General features: G+C 42.1%; 1 protein-coding gene across 3 annotated transcripts in view; it reads right to left on the bottom strand.

The window, feature by feature from the left end:
* Positions 1–21779, bottom strand: part of LOC121281973 (acidic mammalian chitinase-like) — a 52993-nt gene that overhangs the window by 14110 nt on the left and 17104 nt on the right. For 2 of the 3 annotated variants that reach the window (XM_041195262.1, XM_041195261.1), the window contains exons 5-11: positions 21139–21195; positions 20527–20677; positions 19877–20001; positions 15055–15181; positions 14755–14937; positions 13102–13218; positions 11374–11512 (exon numbers count right to left, since the gene is read on the bottom strand). In XM_041195262.1, coding sequence (XP_041051196.1) covers positions 11374–11512; positions 13102–13218; positions 14755–14937; positions 15055–15181; positions 19877–20001; positions 20527–20677; positions 21139–21195 — 899 coding nt within the window. Of the gene's footprint in view, positions 1–8482; positions 8661–11373; positions 11513–13101; positions 13219–14754; positions 14938–15054; positions 15182–19876; positions 20002–20526; positions 20678–21138; positions 21196–21779 lie in introns of those variants that run through there. The other variant, XM_041195263.1, reaches the window with a different exon arrangement.

Below are 21779 nucleotides of genomic sequence, written 5' to 3' on the forward strand. Positions count from 1 at the left end.
TGAATGTTCAGCCATCTTAGAGCTGCCATTTAAGTCACTTTTAAAATGCTGTTGTTCGGCCTTTTGAAACTTATATGCTCAATAAATATAGTTATTTTCAATATAAAACATGATTTTATAACAATATCAAAGGTAATTAAATGATAAAACAGGCTTAACTGTTCCCAGTAGAAGCTTTGCCATTTTGCAGCTGGTGTGTTGTGGGCATCAGCTCTCTCTTTTACACACTGCGTTTATCATTTGTGGTAAATAATTCCATACATCATTAGATTTATCACTGCGAATGGATCAGCCACAATATAAAAATAACAGTTCTTATTTTATCTTCATAATACTATTTTCATCTTCTCCTGCATAACAGCTTTTCTCCTCTGCAATGTCATTTAGATTGTCGAACTTTATTGTAACCCCAAACTTGTTCTTGTACTGTAAACCGAGGCTAGGGAGTTGGTGGGGAGGGTCGAGAGCTCCATGGGATCAGGAAGAGCAGGAAAGCTCAATGCCCCAGGTAGGTATGGATCTTCCTGTTGGTTAGCGTCATGTTGGGCTGTGTGAGTTCAGCATATGGTGAATGAACTGCTGGACAATTTGAAAATCAAAAATTGATCCCACAAGACAAACAGAACTCTAACTTAAATAAATTATTTCTGCCTTTCAGTGTTCCTGACATGAGCTTCTGACATCAGCACAACCATTTTAACAAATAGGGTGCACTTTCAACCAGAAAGCTACAGATTGAGAGGAGATAGTGGTACAGTGGTGATGTCACTTGATTAGTAATCCAGAGGCCCAAGCTAATTCAGATCCACCACAGCAGCTGGTCAAATTGAAATCCAATCAGTAAATCTGCAATATAAAGATAGCTTCAGTAATTGAAACCATAAGGCTATCACAGATTGTTGAAAAAATCCATCTAGTTCACTAATGTCCTTTACAGGAGGAAATCTGCCATCCTTACTTCACTCCAGACACACAGTGAAGTGGTTGACTCTTAAATGTCATCTATAAGGGCTGAGTCAAGGGCAATTAGGGATGGACAACAAATGCTGGCCTTGCCAGTGATGCCCGCATCCCATTAGAGAAAAAAAGCACACCTCCTTCCTCACTTTTGGGGTATAGTAAACCTTCTATTGCCTGAAAAACGCTTGCTGTGCAACTTAATTTTGAGGACAGAGTGCCCTGGAAATTACTATTATGAATCATCAGTATTCCAATCAAGATGTTCAGAACAATAAGTAAAGCTAAAGATAAGGTACATTGTACATGCGAAGCAAATGTTGGATGAATAAAATGTAGGATGCCTAACAAGCTGCAGGGCTTCTATTTCCTAATCCTTCTCCTATTCCTTACATTGGAGAAATATCCAACAATTTACCAGTTAGGCTCAAATCATGTGATAACAAGGATTGTCAGCACGGACCTTCTTGTCACTGATCACACCTGACCCTATCTGTTTGGTAAAACTATCCAATTAATCACATTCCCCACTTTTCCCCAAACCCTTTAAACATTTTCCCTTCAGATATTTATCCAATTCTCTTTTGAATGTTTCCAATGAGCTGCACTGCCACCCTTTCAGACAGTGCATTCCAGATCACAACAACTCACTGTACACAAAAATGTTTCCTCATGGACAAGCGGTCACCTTAACTTGCCGTCCTCTGGTTGCTGACCTTGTGCCTTTCAATTTTATCACTATCACGTTGCACCCTCTCCCCTTTAAGTTTCTGCCTGCCCAAAGGTCATCTTTGGATTAACATGTATTTTATTCATTTTCCATTAAGAAAACATTGATTGGAAGCCATATGCTGGTCGCCTGCCAAGAATAGAAGTTGGGTGCCTCGCATGTCCAAATAAGGTTCTCAACACTGGCTGAAATTGAAATGGATCTGCTGCTATGTGGAATTTGATCCTCCCAGTTGTCCTGTGGAGCCTACAGGAAGAAATGTTGCTCCTGGTACCAGGAAAATACTCTCAGTGCAACCCTGAACCTGCCAACTTCTCTCCTCCACCACCTTTAGGCATGCCTGGCATTGGAGCCACACAGCATTGGTTAGAGCTACATTGAAATCCCTGATTGGGGTGAGTAGCTCTATCATTTAATGCAAATGAGAGTGAAACCCCCATTTCAATAGGACATGCCATCTATCACCATTTATTCCATTGGATTCCTTTTATTGAAATAACTGATTTTTTAGATTTCATGTTTTGACCCAAAGAATAATAGAGTGATCTGGGGTTCAGAGGCTACAATAACTTCGCAAATCTATGAGGGAAATATAAATTTAATCCAATAAAGCTGATGTCGGATATTTTATTTCTGATAGCCTAATGCAAATCATTGAAACACTAAATGTATTTTGGTTTGCAGACTTTGAGCCATCACCAAATACAACATCACCAACCACGATCATTCGATGGCATTTTCTGCTCCCTGCCCAATTCCCCAGGTGGGAGAGGGAGGTCAGAGGGACTTCCACTGCAGAGCATGGTGGCCAAGCACGCTGAATCACACAGCCATATGGTTTACTTTGAGCCTTGTGGAAAGGCAGGCAGGAAGTCGGCCACCCTGCTTTCATGTAGGGCGCCATCATTAAAACGTACACAGACAGCCCTTCATTAACGGTGCCAGGACACTTGCAGAAAGATGTGCAGCAGAAGGCAGCAAACTCTGGCCCCACAATTCAGCATTGCCTCCCTGGAGACACTACTCCATTCCAAAGGATGGCAGCCGGAAGCCCTCAAAATTGACCATGGTGGCCTGGGTGCCAAGGTGGTCAATGCCCATGGGGTCCACAGGAGGACCACCCTGCAGTGCAGGAAATGGGTCAATGCTCTAATCCACTTCACCGGGTTAAATGAACATTCTACTCACTCCAAATTCACATCAGCACTCATTTTGTGATTCTGTCATGGGGTGTGAATATCACTGTCAAGGCCAGTATTTTTGTTGTCCATCCCTAAATTCCTAAAGAAGGTGGTAGGGTGTTACATTTGTGAACTGCTGCTGCCCATGTGATGTGCTGTTAGGGAGGCAACAGCAGGATTTTGACCCAGCCACAGCGAAGCCACAGCCATGGGGTGTGGAGCGGACGACAACTTGCAGGTGCTGCTGTCCCCATGCGCCTGCGGCCATTGTCCATTTAGCTGGTAGCACCCATGGGATTGGTGATATCAAAGGAGCCTTGATGAGTTGCTGCAATGCATCTTGTGCATGGTCCACACTGCTGTCATCCTGTGTTGGTGGTGGAGGGACTGAATGTTGGAGATGTTGGAAGAGGTGCCAATCAAGTGGGGTGCTTCACCCTGGATGCTGATCAGCTTGTTACATCTTTCTGGAGCTGCACTCATCCAGGATTACTAGTCCAACGACAATACCACTATGCCAGCACCTCCCAATGAGAAGCTTGGGAACACCAATCAGAGGTGCCAGACACCATCAACAGATTGGCACAAGAGATGGAGGAGCCCGTCCACTTGCTCTCTGATGTCATGTCTGTAGCACGTGAATGCATCAAAGTCTCCACGGAGAGTATTGTGGATACCATGGACGTCCAGGTCCAGCAGAATGCACAGTCTGCTCTGTAAACGTGCTCCGGCCTGTACTCTTTTGCTGTAGCCATGGCTGTATTCTGGCAGTGCCTAGCTGAGAGGGGGGGCAGGGCATCTTGATCTCACTCCAAGTGCTCCTTCTCCTCAAGGAGTAAGGGAGGGTCCTCCAGCACATGGGAGGAGGATCGTCAGATGGACACCCCAGGGGCATCCATCCAGGACTTTGAAAGGGTGCTAGGGCATTCCCAACCCCTCTGCCTGTGACCCAATCAGCTCTATATCCTCATGCCAAGAAGTATGCATCGGCCCCAGAGCAGGAGACCCAAAGCAGCTCTTGGGCCTACAGATGACAACCGCCAAAGTCATCGCAGACAGGAGGGCATTATAGTCAGCAGACTGCCTCCACTTCTATTGTGGACAAAGAGGATGCACCTAGATGTGGCGGTAGTGTTAGAAAGATTAAGTTCTGAATGCACGCAGGTGGGTGTATGGGTATATAATCATTGTATATCGTTTGGACACTTGTAGATATATGTTAACTTGCACTGTTTGGAAGTTTCCTGGATTCACTCTTGATGAAGGATATCTATAAGGACCAAGGATGGGTGTCCTGCCCCTTAATGCGTGACTGCACATGGAGCCATCACTATTTGACAAGGGCGATGACAGCCATGTGTGAGAAGCCTCCCTCTCACAATATTCCTCTTGCCTCCACTTCCCTTGAGACTATTAGAGAAATCTTTACCTTGACATAATAAACAGACTAACCACAAGTCTTTGTTGGACATGACCATGAAACCAGGAGGATGGAGGTTTTCAGCTGCCAGTTGGCAGCCATTCACCAGCATGCCCTTTATGGACATCCACCTCCCTCTCTCTCTTCATCCTTCAGTCTGACCACAGCCGAGGGCTAATGGATCAGAACGAGTGGCAGCCCAACACCTTGCTGCGATCTCATTGAGTTGAAAACGCCCTGGGCCTGACGTGCTGCCTTGTGGACTTCACTATGCTGTTAGGATTTCAACCACAGCAATCATAGCCATATCTCCCATTCTTATTAGGGTGTTTCTTTAATTGTCCAGTTGTGCTGATCTTGACTTCCACCCCCCAAGAGGATCCACCTCCCAGCTGATATTTTTGTAGTTGCACATTGGGGATATTGCTTTGCTACTGAGCTGCCTTTGTGAGAAGATGGTTTGTATCACTTGTTGCACCTGCTCCAGGACCTTTAACACTCCCACTGTCACCCACCAACTTCATCCCATCAACATTAACCAAACCACCCTCCCCACCCCAACCCCGCTCTCCCAACGTCACCTTCAGCCTTCCCTCTGCAACCTGTAAACCTCCTCTTATCATCCTGGACCCTTTAAATATAACCCTGCACATGCCTTCAATCCCCACGGAGCCCACATCTGTCACCAATCCCATCTCCACTCTGACCCTATCCGGTCCCCTTGATTGTTCAACATTTGGCCTCTGCCAGATTTTCCAACTCAGCCCAGTGAAGGATGAAGGGAGAGAGGGAGGTGGATGCCATAAGGGGCTGGTGAATGGCTGCCAACTGGCAGCTGAAAATCTCCATCCTCCTAGCTTCATGGTCATGCGCAACAAAGACTCATGATTAGTCTTTCTATTATGTCAAGGCAAAATTCCACCCATAATTCTCACTAACACATTGTCAAGCAGCAGTACAACAACTCTTATTTCTATACTCCACAAATTTTGCCAAAGCAAGGCTGATGGGTCCTATACTGACCTAGCTGATTTTCATAAATATTACCAGTGTCATGGTGGATGGACCCACCATATGATTTGTGCTGAAAGCTTGATCTTTGATGAAAATTGTAGTTGTTGCAACCAGCCTAAATTAATGAAATGATAATAAATATATTTACTTGCAAGATGTGTCCTCAAAACGTAAATAAGCAATTAAAGCATGCAAAATGAAAATGAATTTGCTAATGTGCTGGTTTGTCAATGTATTTAGCAGAATTCAGAGTGATAATGTAAGATGTCTTAAGTAACCACAGCTGCATTTTAATGTTATTAAATCGATTGTTGTGATAAATTACCTGCTTTTGAGCAAACTGGTTAAATGATTAATAAATAAGTTAGCAGGAAATCACACAAATGAAAATAGTTTGACTATTTCTCGATGGAAACTGGTGCAATGGTGTCAGCAAAGTGGATAATGGGGATCCTGTAGATGTAGTATATCTGGACTTCCAGAAGGCCTTTGATAAAGTGCTGCACAAAAGATTAACACGCAAGATAAGATCACACTGAGTTAGGGGTAATATATTAGCTTAGATAGAGGATTGGCTATCCAACACAAAGCAGAGAGTCGGGATAAATGGGTCTTTTTCTGGATGGCAAGCTGTAACCAGTGGGGTGCCACAGGGTTCGGTCCTTGGGCCACAACTATTTACAATCTATATTAATGACCTGGATTCAGGGATAGAAGGTACTATAGCTAAATTTGCTGATGACACCAAAATAGGTGGGAAAGTAATTTGCAATGAAGAAATAAGAAATTTACAAATGGATATGGACAGGTTAGGTGAATGGGCCAAAATTTGGCAGATGGAGTTTAACGTGGGTAAGTGTGACGTTATCCATTTTGGTTGGAAGAATAAAAAGGTGACTTATTATTTAAATGGAGAGAAACTTCAGAATGCTTCAGTGCAGAGGGATTTGGGTGTCCTCGCGCATGAATCGCTGAAAGCTAGTATGCAGGTATAGCAGGTAATAAGGAAGGCAAATGGAATTTTTGGCATTTATTGCTAAAGGAATAGAGCATAAAATAGGAAAGTGTTGTTGCAACTGTACAAGGCATTGGTGAGACCGCACCCGGAGTACTGTGCCCAGTTTTGTTCCCCTTACTTGAGGAAGGATGTCATTGCACTGGAGGCGGTTCAGAGAAGGTTCACGAAATTGATTCCGGAGATGCGGGCCTTGTCTTATGAGGAGAGATTGAGCAGTTTAGGCCTATACTCGCTAGAGTTTAGAAGGATGAGAGGAGATCTAATTGAGGTATATAAGATGCTAAAGGGGATAGACAAAGTAGACATGGAGCAGATGTTTCCCCTTGTGGGGCATTCTAGAATGAGAGGCCATAGTTTTAGGCTAAGGGATGATAGATTTAAATTAGAGATGAGGAGGAATTACTTTTCTCAAAGGGTCGTGAATCTGTGGAATTCACTACCTCAGAGTGCAGTGGATGCCGGGATGCTGAATAAATTTAAGGAGAAGATAGACAGATTTTTAATTAGTAATGCGTTAAAATGTTATGGGAAGAGGACGGGAAATTGGAGTTGAGGCCGAAATGAGATCAGCCATGATCGTAATGAATGGCAGGGCAGGCTCGAGGGGCTGAATTGCCTACTCCTGCTCCTAGTTCTTATGTTCTTATGTTCTTATGAGCATGATAATTATGTAATTTTAGAATCAGCCCCTAAACACAGTAAACAACGACACTGCTTGACTTATTAAAACTGTCATCTTTCCCCTGGATTCCGTTGTTCTCTCTGTAACAATTTGCTCTTGCAGCAAAGAAATTAAATTGAAAGGTAAGTTAAAAAAAACCCTTACGTTGGACAATTCTGGCTATATTTTTGGATTTTTAATTCCCTCTATCTCATGTTTAGTTGCACTCACACAGAAACCTTCAGGTGCACAGGTCGATGAATGCATAAGCACGATAATCTGAAGGTTGGGCCTATATCTCACCCACACAAGAGGAAGCGGCATCGAAACAATGGCCAGGGTTTCCTGGCCCCGCTGTGGTGGGGCCCACTGGAGGGGATGCGGTGTTACAAACAAAGGTCCATTGACTTTCAGCGGGATCAGACAATCCCAGCAGCGGGCAGGCCCAGAACATCCCACTCAATGTTGAAACTCTACAACACCCAAGAAGCTCAATATGTTCCAAGACAAAGCAGCTCATTTGAAACCAGCTTATATTTCACCCCTTTCTTGGACTCATTCAAGTTCTGTCAAAGGGTCATGAGGACTCGAAACGTCAACTCTTTTCTTCTCCGCCGATGCTGCCAGACCTGCTGAGTTTTTCCAGGTAATTCTGTTTTCATTTGTTCAGTGCCCCATTCACCACCTTACATATATTCACTCCCTCTGTCATCGGAGCATAGTGGAAGCCACATGAACCATCCACAATATGCACTACAGCAACTCTTCAGGCCTCCTTAGGCAGCATCTTCCAAACTCATCCAACCTCTAACAGCTGGAAGGACAAGGGGAGCAGATGCATGGGGACACCACTATCTCCAAGTCCCTCTCCAAGTCACACATCATCCTGGATTAGAACTAAATCATCATTCCTTCACTACCTCAAGGTCAAAATCCTGGAATCCCTCCCAAACAGCACTGTGGGTGCACCTCCACTACATGGATTGCAGGAGTTCAAGGATGCTGCCAACCACCAATTTCTCATGGACAATTAGGGATGGGCAACAAGTTATAGTCTTGCCAACAACACCCACATCCAAAGAAAGAAAAAAACAAACAAAAAAATACCCTCAGGCAATTGGGAATCTAACTGAAAACAGCATTTTCCCATCAGAAATGAGCTGCCAATTAAAATTTCTAACCCACCCCATATCTGTCTCACAGACTATTAACGAATCCACTATATAAATGATTAGTTTCATTTTTTCTTGGGAGAACAAATGGCAGTAGAAAGCGGGATACCACAACTCATTTAATTCTATTTTCCTTCCTGTGTTGAACCCAAAAATGATTTCCCTGTGACGTGCTAGAATGACTGTAGATATCCGAGTGCTGTGCTTTGAGCTTGTGTCAAAGTTTCAAATATCTGTTTCTGCCTTGAACTCTTGGAATGGAATTCATGCAGGTGAACTCTTTTCAACTGATACAGTTGTATTTCATTCACTAAAAAAACCAAGTAAACTGTTTTATTAATGAATCAATGATTTTATTTTGCTGTTTAAACTGCAATTTATGTCTTCAGTTGAGACAAATTAGATGTGGTACATGGATGGTCTTTATCCACAAAGTAGCGTCACCTCAATAATTAAACTGAAGACCAGTTACAGCTTCACTGGTGCCCAACGAAGATTACTAACAGGCTGGAAAAATAAAGAGTATTTTGGTGTTCTCTTGTATAACAATAATATTTCAACATGACATTCGTAGCATAAAATTATTATTAAATTTTGTTATTTATTATTGAAAAAAAATTAAAAGCAGCTTAGGCTGAAATAAAACTCAGTAACCTCGTTTTGTGAAAATGTCATTACAGATTTCTATGATGCCAGAGCACTGCCGTTGCAACTGCAGCGGTTCGAGAATGTGGCTAATCAAAGGTAAATAAGGATGGGCAACAAAAGTTGGACTTGCTTGTGACCCACATCCCATGAACCAATAAAAATAACACTAATGTGAGAGCACACCATCCATTTCAACCCAATCAAAACTGGGAAAATGAACCTACATTCATTTGATACGCACATTGTCAGAATTTGTTGGAATTGTACACTCAGTGAATAGCATTTTGTAAAATTTTACTCATATATTTTGAACTCCTGATGCATTCCTTTAGAACTTCTAATAAAGGCTACATTGATATTTTACACAACCTTAACATTATTGTTTTCACAGAATGCCTGCTTTGAATTATTACTTAGATGAGTAAGCAAGCCTACCTTCTGCTTCCTCATTACCCCCAGGTGCAACAGGTACAGGAAGGATCATAGACTAATCCAGGAGCACAATGCTTCAGGTAGGTTGCTCCATTGACATATTGATAACATTTGTTCCTGTCTTTTGGATCAGGGCAGGTACAATTAGTTCTGCCAGTGCAGAACCCGCATCCACTACTGCTGCCACCACTATTGTCACCACCACTAAAACTGCTGCCACTGCCACCTGTCCCACCACTGCCACATCTGCCACCATTGCCACATCTGCCACCACTGCCACCACCACTGGGGGCCTGGATAGGAGGAACAGCTGGCTGCAGAGTTGTATTAGATGGAACACAAGGTGGAAGGAACTAAAATTATTTAATTAATTGCTTGCTTCAAAATTGGTAGCAAACAAAGATAAAAGTTGCAAAGTCAAGGGCCATTGCTGCACTGAAAATCTTCAGCTAGAACACAATTGCCTACAGTATCAGGAACAAGCTTCCTGGTAATTCAGTAACATAAAGGCTACTGGGGAAATCTTGTGTCATAGGCAATTCTGTCCGGAGTCTATTTGTGGGAGTGGAAATTTTGAAATGTGATTTATTTCTAATTTTATTTTAAGTCAAGTTACACAAAATGTGTGGCAGATGTTATTGAACCCCATCTGATAAAACAACTTGATAAATTTGTATCACAATACATTATCCTTTTAAATGACACAATAATACAATGCATTTCTTCAATTTATTTAATTATCAGTGCATACTGCATGCAACAACTTGCACAGATTCATGACTTAGCCTGCTAATATTGTTGTGAAGATATGTTACATAAAATATTACTTAATAATATCATCAGCTGGACATTCAATTGCATTAAATATTTTTGAAAAGCACATCTTTCCTCGACAAAGGACACTGGCTTACAGAAGCTCCCATGTTCCAGTTGCAAAGGGCACATGTTGCTTTTTTATGGAGACGTAGAGATCTTAGAAAGAGGTCACATAATCCAGCTCTCTGGTAAAAAGATACTGGATTTTGAAAAGACAAAGAGAGACTGCGTCGGGGCAACAGCCATACCTAATATCCCTTTCCTCTGAAACATCTCTCATCAAAGCTGAGCTGCTTGTGATTTGATAAAAAGCACCAGAAGACATTATTGTTGGGAACCAAGAGTTCCAAAAGGGGAATTCCAAATCAAAACCACTGTCTGCAGAGAAAAACACCAGGAACCAGCAGCTTCTGTGGACCAGGAGCCTTCAGCTGCAAACAGACATCGGGTCACCCTGTGACTTTTTTTCTCTGACTCTACTTGTGACTTGGTCAAGTTGTTCCGTATTTGATACTCTGAAGAGTTTCAGTTCTTTTCTGCATGCTTGTTGGGCAGGGGAGGGGGCTGCTGGACTGTGTGTGCTGTATGGTGGTTGGACTGGCTGAGGAATGATTGCTCAGTCTTTGGTATGTCTAGACAATAACTGGTTAATTAGATTTAAGGAACTATATACACATATACATAACTAGATATTAGTCTGCTGAAGCTAGGAACATTCTCACTCTTGACTTGTGGTCATGTGTCTCTTGCAACATCATTGTGGGCAGTGCTGTTTATATAGCCCCACACATTTAACCTTACATACCTAACACTAGAGTGCAGGTGTTGGTGTGCTTGAGTGAGTATTTGGACATATTTGTTCATTTCAAACCTTGTGTTAGTAATTTCTGCAACTTCACCTGAGGGAGTTTTACCAATGAAGCTAACTCTTTACTTCTTGACTTAAGGAACCTGGCTGGCTTATTTCTTGCACCAAGCTATACACAGTTAAATATATATTAAATTGGCAATAGTGCCTCTCTTTTAATTTCAAGGTCAGGAGTAAGATGAAGAGAGTAAACAGTTCACCCCAGCAACCTGGGTCGTAACAACATATATACATGTTTCAGTATTTCACTGAATGGCTCATCCTGTTTTAGGAATTTTATGCTTGTAGACACTTAGCAATATTCTAGTAGTCAGATTTCTGTGGATCTAACAATGTTGAAGTGGAAATACATTTAGGTACTCCAATCAATTGCTAAATTATATTAGTTGCTGTCCATGCTGACTTTGTATTAGCAGCAAGCAATCAGCTCCAAGTGTAAAGAATCCTGACATTTACCTGTAGAAATTCCAAGCCCAGTGTGCAGTGTATTAATGAGAGGATAAGGCCCATGGTTGCAGAAAGTACCAGAGAAATCATCCATAGCAAGATCCCACACCATAGCTCCTCCAAAGTTGTTCTTTTTCAGCCACTCAACCTGAAAGACATGTTCCCAATTTTAATATACAAATCCTTGTTTGCAAGCAGTTTCTACCCCAAATATAACTTATGTTCTCCAGGGGTCAGTGTTAGGACCCTTGCTTTTCCTGATATATATTAATAACATGAACCTTGGTGCTCAGGGCATAATTTCAAAGTTTGAGGATGTTGCAAAACTTGAAAGCATTGTGAACTGTGAGTAGGATAGTGTAGGACTTCCAAATGTCATAGGCAAGTTGGTGGAATGGGCAGGCAGATGGCAGATGAGGTTCAGTGGGAAGTAGTTCAATTTGATAGAAAGAACATTGAGAGGCATTATAAAATAAAGAGTATATCTTTAGTCGGGGTGCAGGAACAGAGGGACCTGGATGCATATGTGCTTTAGTCATTGAATGTGGCAGGACAGGTTCCAGGAGAGCGGTTCAAGAAAGCATAGAGTATCCTGGTCTTTATTAAGAGCGGCATAGAGTACAAGAGCAAGGGGGTTATTTTGAACTTGTGTATGTCACTAGTTTGGCCTTAGCTGGAGTATTGGATCCAGTTCTGGGCACTGCACTTTATGAAGGACATGAATTACAGGGCACAGAAAAGATTTACAAGAATGGTTCCAGGGATGAGGAACTTCAGTTATGAAGATTATGAAGATAGATTGGAGAAGTTGGGACTGTTTTCCTCAGAGAAAAGAATGTTGAGAGGAGATTTGATAGAGGCATTCAAAATCATGTGGGGTCTGGGCAGAGTAGATAGGGAGAAATTTCCCACTCACGAAAGGATCAAGAATGCAGATTTAAATTAATTAGGAAAATAAGCAAAAATAATATGAGGAAAAACTTTTTGAGACAGAGAGAGTGGGCCTAGACTTTGGAATGCACTGCCTGAGAGTGAGGTGAAGGCAGGTTCAATTGGAGCATATAAAGACTATTATCTGTAAAGGAAGAATGTGCAAGGTTTCAATGAGAAGGCAGGGAATGGCATGAGATGAATTGTTCATTCAGAGAGCTGGTGCAGACACAACTGGTCAAATGGCCTCCTCCTGTGACAATCCTGTGATTCTGTGAAGATTTACAACGTAATTGAATACAAAAAACGATTTCTAAAATCATGGAAATGCCCAAAGGTCCTCGGCTACTTTTGTATGAATAGTGTTTCATGCAACTTTTGTCATAGACCAGGGGCATGGAAATATTTACTTTAATGACTATTAAAGCAGATATTCCAAATATCATTCATATCGTGGTATTAGTATCTGGGAAGTCAGTCATTTTAGAAACTGTCTCAGTTTCTGTCATTGACTGTATCTTGGCGACAAAGACATGAGTTGACAGAAATATGAGCTTTTCCCAGCACTCTTGCATAAGAGACTAAATCAGAAATAAAAATGGTGGTTAAAACACATCAAACAACATCTGTCATCCGTAACACAAGTTCCAAAAATCGTATGAGTAATAGTGTAATGGTCAGTTATTCAACTGATCGCTACAATAACATGATTTGAATGCTGATTGCGACAAACTAGCTGTACGTCACAGCAAATATTGCACCAAACCATCAAACAAAAAGTGTAGAACATCAGTCTTTCAAAGATACCTTGGCTCCGAAGCTTTTCACATTATCGTATCCAACCCATTCCCTCCCTTTATAACCATATGGAACCACTTGTGGAGCATTCCATTCGGAAGTGCCAGTTTTCAAAAATGTGCAGATCTGTGAGAAGAGTGAGACATTAGGCTTCAAATCATCAGTGGTCACAAATAATCAGTCATTTGCAATATTCTCAATGTACACTGACAAGCTTTTTCACATCACTTTCCTTTAATGATTTATTCAGCTATCATTTTCTCTCAAACTGAAGGCAATGTTCCTTTTTTTGCTGCTGAGAAAAAGTTATTCAAGAATAGTAAATGCCGACTTGAAAAACAATCAATGATCCCTCACACTACATGTTTCCAACCTGAGGCACTGGAGGAGCCAAAGCAGCATCTGGAATTTATTCACACACATGGGGCAGGACTTTTAAGTCGGCGTGCGAGCATGATCGGCTGGCCCGTGAGCACTGGCTGGGTTGGCGGCGGGGGGAGGGTGAGGTCTGTAGTCAGCGAGGGAGCTGGGGAGCGCTCACAGAAAGCTCCCTGAAGGTAGAGAGCTGCCTCAGGTAGCTGAAGACTTCAGAAGTATCAAATAAAGATTTTCAAATCCAGAAAAAAATGTCCACGCAGCACAAGCAGTCACCTGAGCATAGACGTTATAAAAATTCTGTGCATAGATTTTTTTTAAACTTAATAACAGAAACCTAAACCCACCCGTGGATGAGGGTTCCTGAAAAATGCCAAGACCATCTGGCCAACTCGCCTGCCCGGCCACCGTAACATTGGATGGGCTGCGAAAAATCCCACTTAGCTACATCGTTAATGAGCTTAATAGCCCCCTTAATTGTCGGTGGGCGCACTTCCTACTTTAACATGCATCCGCCAACCGAACTATCGCACGAGCGCTTGCCTGACTTCATCACATGGTATTTTATTCTTGAGCGGGTTGAGTGCATGCCCATCTGCTGAGCGAAAGAATCTGGCCATGATAAATAGATTGATTTAAGTAATAACATCAACGCCAGCTTCCTTACCCTTCCAACAACGTGGAAACAAGGCATAGGTTAGCACACAAACTGTCACAATTGTGACTGTAATCTTTGTGCAAAAACCCTGGACTTTCATGTAGGGAGGGAGGTTGGGTATGTAAAAGATTATACCCTCCACTTTACCTCTGTGTGTATTTTACAAGACTGACAACAATGGCCAAAGAAAGACAGTTAAACACCTCCCGATGATGGTGTGTCATTATGTCTCTGTTCATCAGAGTATGATGACACATGTTTCAGCTCCAGTTCCTTTGGTACCTAAGCTGAGCCAGGCCATAGGTTGTGACGCTGGCAGAGGCAGCGGGGTCTTCATACATGGGACAGATGATCACATGGGGGAGTCTTTAGTAAGGATGTCAGAATGAACTGCCTGTCTTAAAATTGGGCCATCCTGGATACTTTCATCACTTAAACTGCACAAGGGAAGCAAGCACATGCTTTTATGACACATTTTACTTAATCTGTTTGAGGAAGTTCGTATGATTGAGGTAATTTCTCACAATAAAGCTTGAGTCATTTTTGGAGTGTAGGATTCAGTATTTGGTTGTTTAGTATTTTCAAATATAAGATCTTATGGAATAAAGAAGCTGCATCAGTCTCAATACCTCATAATAGGCCAAGAATCCAGCCTGTTTGGTGTAAGGCCCAGCTGTTCCAGCACCTGCTGCTGGGGCTCCAACCCCAGTGTTGGATGAGCTCAGTCTGAAGGTATGGCCGTATGTAGGGAATCCAACGTTCAGTTTCTCTGCAGGGGCTCCCTGATCTTTCCAGTAATTCATTGTGTAGTTCTACAGAATAAAAACATGGAAGCATATGCTAGAAGTGCTTTGCAAACCATCTGGTGCAAGATAGTTAGCCACTGGAAATAATAAATGTGATTGGATTCTATTTTCAAGAACACTTACCACGTTAAAGTAAAGGTTGGTATAGCCTCTGTTATTTGGGAGAGGATAAAGAGGGCTATTTTCTCCAGTGACACTATTCCAGGGTCCAAAGAAATCATATGTCATCACATTGAAAAAGTCCAAGGTTCTGTATGAGAAGTGATCCGAGTTACACTGATATCTTGTTTACTAAAATAAATGGTAATTATCTAACTCATTAAAAAAATGAGCTCTAACAATTAAAACTATAGAAAATAAACAGGTGCCTTGCATTATACAGGACCCTTTGTGGCCTCAGGATATCCCAAAGCAATTCACAGATGATGAATGACATTCAACTTTTTCGAGTACAAACACGTTTCCATCTGTTCCTATTCAGATGAAGTTACATTGTTTCATAGTTTGCCATTGTGAGATTTGAACTCTTGATCTTGGGGTTACAAACCCAGTACCATAACCACTTTCAACATGCAGTCACCGTCACATTGAGATAAGTGACCAATTAGAGTGATTTCGTGCTGTTGGCTGAGGAGTAAATGTTAGCCAGAACACAGGGAGAACTATTCTTTAAATAATTCCATGGGGGCTTTTACATCTATTTAGGGGATCAGACTGGACTTCAGTTTAACATCACATCTGAAAGACGGCAATGCAGCACTCCCTGAGCATGACATCGGGGTGTCAGCTGAGGCACTCCAATTGAGTTGTGGCTCAGAGCCAAGTGCTACCACTGAACCACCACTAAGACCTTTGTGTGTTTATTAAAACATTTGAAGCTTTTTTTAAAACCTATCACCCAGTTTTTGCTGAAAATGGAGACCGGCAACAGAGAGTAGGAATAAATGGGTTTTTATCCAGATGGCAAACGGTGACTTGTGGTGTACCGCAGAGATCAGATCTTGGGCCCCAACTATTCTCGATATATATAAATGACTTGGATGAGGAAACCAAATGCAATATTTCTAAGTTTGCTGATGGCTCAAAACTGTGCATTGTAAGAAGGATGCAAAGAGGTTTCAGGGCGATTTAGACAAGCTGTGTGAGTGGACAAACACATGGCAGACGCAATATAACATGGATAAATTTGAAGTTATACACTTCGGTGTGAAAAGCAGAAAGGTAAAGTATTATTTAAATGATTATATATTGGGAAATGTGGTTGTACAAAGGGATCTAGGTGTCCTCGTACACCAGTCAATGAAAGTAAAGAGGCAGGTGCAGCAAGCAATTAGGAAGACAAATGGCATGTTGGCCTTCATTGCAAGAGGATTTGAGTTCAGAAGTAGGGAAGTCTTCCTGCAGTTATACAAGGCCTTGGTAAGACCACACCTGGAGTATTGCATGCAGCTTTGGTCTCCCCACCTAAGAAAGGATATAATTGCCATAGAGGGAGTGCAGCGAAGGTTCACTAGGCTGATACCAGGGATGGCAGGACTGTCATATCTGGAGGGTTTGGTTCGACTGGGCCTGTATTCACTAGAGTTTAGAAGAAGGAGAGGGGATTTGATTGAAACGTATAAAATTCTAACAGGGCTAGACAGACTAGATGCAGGGAGGATGTTTCCCCTGGTTGGGGAGTCTAGAACCAGGGGTCACAGTCTCAGGATACAGGGCAGATCATTTAGTACTGAGATAAGGAAAAGTTTCTTCACTCAGAAGGTGGTCAACCTGTGGAATTCTCTACTACAGAAGGCTGTGGAGGCTGGGTCACTGAGTATATTCAAGAAAGAGATAGATACATTTTTGGATATTAGGGGCATCAAGGCGTATGGAGAGCAAGCAGGAATATGGTGTTGAGATAGAGGATCAGGCATAATCATATTGAATGGGGAAGCAGGCTCGAAGGGCTGAATGGCCTACTCCTGCTCCTAGTTTCTATGTTTCTATGTTTCTAATGAATCTCCTGGCCCACTAACAGCCAGAAGCCTGCCCAGCTCGATGTCCAAGCAAGCTTTGAAGCATGTGGCCAGCGCTCATCTGAAACAAACAAGAGCCTTATTTCGATCCCAAAATGGGCTCACTCGCCCAGTCGAACTCAAATGGAATCATTATGGATTAATGGGTGGAATCATTGGCACTCAGGTTCAATCACGTGACTCCCTGTTACACTGTCCCACTGCTTGAATGTCTCCCAAATGCAGCTGTGACCAGAAATGGATATAGTAAGTATGGTCTGCCCAGAGCACAGTGCCACAGGATCTGTAACACGTAAGTTTTACATTACGACCTGGGTGATGAGAAGGGTCTGTATCTTCAATGATCTAAATGAGAAAACAAAGTTAAAGAATAACAGAGTAAATAGTGTTTGAAGAGGGAGAATCTCAATGCATTGACATTTCTTACCTAACTTAGAAATATATTTTTTCCAAAAAGAAATGTGTAAGATATTTTGCTTATTTCAAAAAACAACATTTATCTCTCAGTCATAACCAGTAGAAAAATTATGGAATATCTGGCCATCATCTCATTGCTGTTTCTGGGGTTTTGCCGTAAATATGTTGGTTGCTGCATTTCCAGGCACTGCAACAGTGTCGACAGTACTCCAAAATTCCTTTTTCTATTCATTCATCAGATCTGGGCATCACTGGCTAGGCCAGCATTTATTGCCTTTCCCTAATTGCACTTGAGAAGGTGGGGGTGAGCTGCCTTCTTGAACCGTTGCAGCCCATGTGGTGAAGGTAACACCATGTGGTGTTAAGGAAGGAGTTCCAGGATTTTGATCCAGCAACAGTGAAGGAACGGCGATATATTTCCAAGTCAGGATGGTGAGTGACTTGGAGGGGAACTTCCAGGCTGTGGTGTTTCCATGTGTCTGCTGCCCTTGTCCTTCTAGATGGTAGCAGTCATGGGTTTGGAAGGTGATCTCTGAGGAAGCTTGGTGAATTCCTGCTGTGCATCTTGTAGAAGGTACACAATTTTGCCATTGTGCATCAGTGGTGAAGGGAGTGAATGTTTGTGGAAGGGTTGCCAATCAAGCAGCCTGCTTTCACGTGGATGGTGGCGAGCATCTTGAGTGTTGTTGGACCTGCACTCATCCAGGCAAGTGGACAGTATTCCATCACACTCCTTATTTGTTCCTTGTAGATGGTGGACAGCCTTTTTGGGAGTCACGAGGTAAGTTACTCGCCTCAGGATTCTGAGCATCTGATCTGCTCTTGTAGCCACAGTATTTATATGGTTAGTCCAGTTCAGTTTTTTAAAATTAATTTACAGGATGTGGGCATTGCTGGTTAGGCTATCACATATTGCCAATCTCTATTTACCCTTGAGAAGGGGGTAGTGAGCTGCCTTCTTGCACTGCAGCAGTCCACGTGGTGTAGGTACACCCATGGTGCTGTTAGGGTGGGAGTTCCAGGACTTTGACCCAGTGACAGTGAAGGAACGGCGATATATTTCCAACTTGGGATGATGAGTGGCTTGGGTGGGAACTTCCAGGTTGTGATGTTCCCATGTGTTTGCTGCCCTTGTCCTTCTAGATGGTAGTGGTCGTGGGTTTGGACATTGCTGCCTAAGGAGCCTTGGTGAGTTTCTGCAGTGTATCTTAAAGATGGTACCACACTGCTGCCACTGTTCATCGGTGGTGGGGGGAGTGAATATTTCTGGATGGGGTGCTAATCAAATGGGCTGTTTTGTCCTGGATGGTGTCAAGCTGCACTCATCCAGGCAAGTGGAGAGTATTCCATCACACTCCTGACTTGTGCTTTGTAGATGGTGGACAGGCTTTGGGGAGTCAGGAGGTGAGTTACTCGCCGCAGGATTAGAAATCTGCCATCCTTGCCTAGTCTGGCCTACATGTGACTCCAGACCCACAGCAAAGTGGTTGACTCTTAAAATGTCCTCTGAACAAGGGCAATTAAGGATAGTGGCATTCGGTGATGGGAATGCAATACAATATCAAGGGACGATGGTTAGATTCTCTCCTGTTGGAAATCGTTATTGGATGGTACTTGTGTGGCATGAATGTTACTTGCCACTTTTCAGCCCAAGCCTGGATATTGTCTAGGATTTGTTGTATTTGGACATGGACTGCTTCAGTATCTGAGGAGTCCGGAATGTTGCTTTATTAACTGTGAATATATTTGGGATGCCCTGAAGCTATCAAAGGAGGTTCATAATTCAAATTCTGCTTTTCATATTTTACTACTCATTGAAAGAAAAACACATTTGTACAACTTCCTCAACATTTCCTAACTTCTGAATAGAGTGTAACTGGGAAATTCCCGGCCAATAAAAAAAATAATCAAACCCAAAACCATACAAGAAGCTAAGCTCAGACTCGAGTAGGTAAATTCAATCTTTCTCTCTTCGTCTCCCCTGAACTCTGTCTCTCCCTCTTTCACCCTGTCAGGCCACCCCTCTCTCCAATTTCCCTGCATTCGCCCTCCTCTCTGTCACCTTGCTTTAATTGCTTGGCAGAATTCGAAAAGTATTTTTGGACGATATTCTATCTCTTTGCCAAAAGACATTTTTACAGACCCCACACAATGAACCAAGCATTATTGACTGATTATCGTTATTGATGTCTAACTTTGATACTGAAAATGGATAGGCAGTTTACTGTGTAGAGATTCAAAGCAAAGCCCGATTCTATCCTCAATTGATGACCGGATGGGTACACTTAAAGTCAAAGGTTACAGGAAAGAATGGCAATACCAAGAACAGACTTGGCACCTCTAACATTACTTCAGTTGGATTCAGCCAACTCAAACCAACTGGAGATTGCACAAAGGACTTTCCAGGCTTGGGTGGCTCAGTTGCTAACTAGATAAACTTGCTGAACTAGCAAGGAAGCACAAAAATATTATCCACATAGAAAGTCATGTGCGACGAATATGGTACTTACTGTCCAAGCTGAGGAACCTCATATCTGAAGCTAACATAACCTGGCGCAGCAGAAACTGCAGCTGAGAGCAACATTCTTGGTTTTCCAGAGCTTTTTGCCTCAGCTTCAAAGGCTGCCACCATCTCCTAGAAGTTGAAAATGAATAAGATTTCTCTTAACAACAGATCCTCACCAAATGGGGGGTTTCAAACTCAGACTGAAGAATTTTCTAGCTTCATGAAATGTATCCATGGCCAATATCAAACAATAATTTGTCTAATCCTGTGTATAGTCAGAAGTAGGACCAGGGTTAAATGGAGCCTAAATCGATAGCTGTTATTGCACAGCAGCCAGAACAGTGATTAATGAGGATGCTATTAAATTATTTTGCTGTGTGAATTCATATATTTCACATTTAAACATTCCATTTTCATGTTTCACAAATTCTGTGAAATTCTATCCTTTAAAACTGACTCTCAAAAAGTTATGTTGCTGATCAGCCATGATCTCACTGAATGGCGAAACAGGCTGGGAGAGCTCAGTGGCCTATGTCTGTTTCTATGTTCCGTGTCCTTGCTGAGGACTTTGAAATGAAATTTAAATTTACCAAATTTAGATTTACAAATAGGTCTACTCAGATTAAGCATCCTGCTATATACATTTGGTCCTACCTGTGCCAACATAGTGAAGTGCTTTTTGTCTGCTCCCACAGGATATTCCCAGTCAATATCCAAACCATCAAACCCATAATGGCGCAAGAAGCCAGTCACAGACTTGATGAAAATTTGGCGAGTTTCTGATGTGGAAGCCATAACGGAGAATCTAGGAGAGAGTTGAATGTTAAACAAGATGACAACAGGGGCATTCTGAGTTTCAGTAATTAACACTTGAATCTTTAAGAGCTTCTAATCTTTTCAAATTTCAAAATATATGAGGAAACCAATTATAATTTCCAAAAATATAATTATGATATGGTTGTGCATTGTTGCTACCCTTGATAATCAGTTGAATCAATCTTCACTTATTCACTTAAATTAAGTCTTTGTAAAAATGATACAATCTTTCCTTTCAGATATCATCTTACAAATATTGTTTGAATTATATTTTACAGACAGGTGAACATAGTCACAGTGTGCTCATTTATAAGCAATCAATATACTTATCTAAAGCTATAAAGTTATCATTTCCAAATCTATCTCTTTGATCTCAACATGTTTACAATATTAGAAATTGGAACAGAATCACTTTTTACCCAATACTGAAATAAAATATTTTTGTCTTACTTCTGAGTTCCAAAATTCCAGCCTCCAATAGACAGGAGTGTCTTAAGGTTTGCATTTCTGTTGTAAGAATTAACAAATTGTTCTTTTAGAATAAGGAACATAAGCAAAAGCATTTATTAACACAACAGCAACTGCTGAAAACCATTATTGTCCCAATCTTTTTACTGCTTCTCCTTTTGGTGACTTTCTCCTTTTGGTGCTAAATTTTAACTAAAATGAGATATCTCAATACAGAACATACATTTCACAACAAGATGTGCCACAGGAAGGAGGACAAGGTTCATGCAGGGATGTCCCACAAACAGTAAAACAATCACTTTATTTTCTCATGGGTTGTGGGCATCGCTGGGAGGGCCAGCATTTGTTGGTCATTCCTCACTGCACTTGAGAAGATGATATTAGGAGGCCTTCTGGTGCAGTGGGCAGTGTCCCTGCCTCTGAACCAGAAGCTCTGGGTTAATAACCTATTCCAGGATTTGATCACTGAGGCAGGCGCATTCAAAACACAGCCAATCAGGTTTGATCCCTGTTCCGGCTGGGGTGGATTTGGGAAATGCCTTCTTGTCCTACCCATATTGGAGGTCACGACACTGTGGGCAGGGTCCTGTCTTCAGCCTGAAGGACAAGCTGGTAATGATCTA

The sequence above is a fragment of the Carcharodon carcharias genome, chromosome 9, assembly GCF_017639515.1.
Source record: "Carcharodon carcharias isolate sCarCar2 chromosome 9, sCarCar2.pri, whole genome shotgun sequence".
NCBI lineage: Eukaryota > Metazoa > Chordata > Chondrichthyes > Lamniformes > Lamnidae > Carcharodon > Carcharodon carcharias.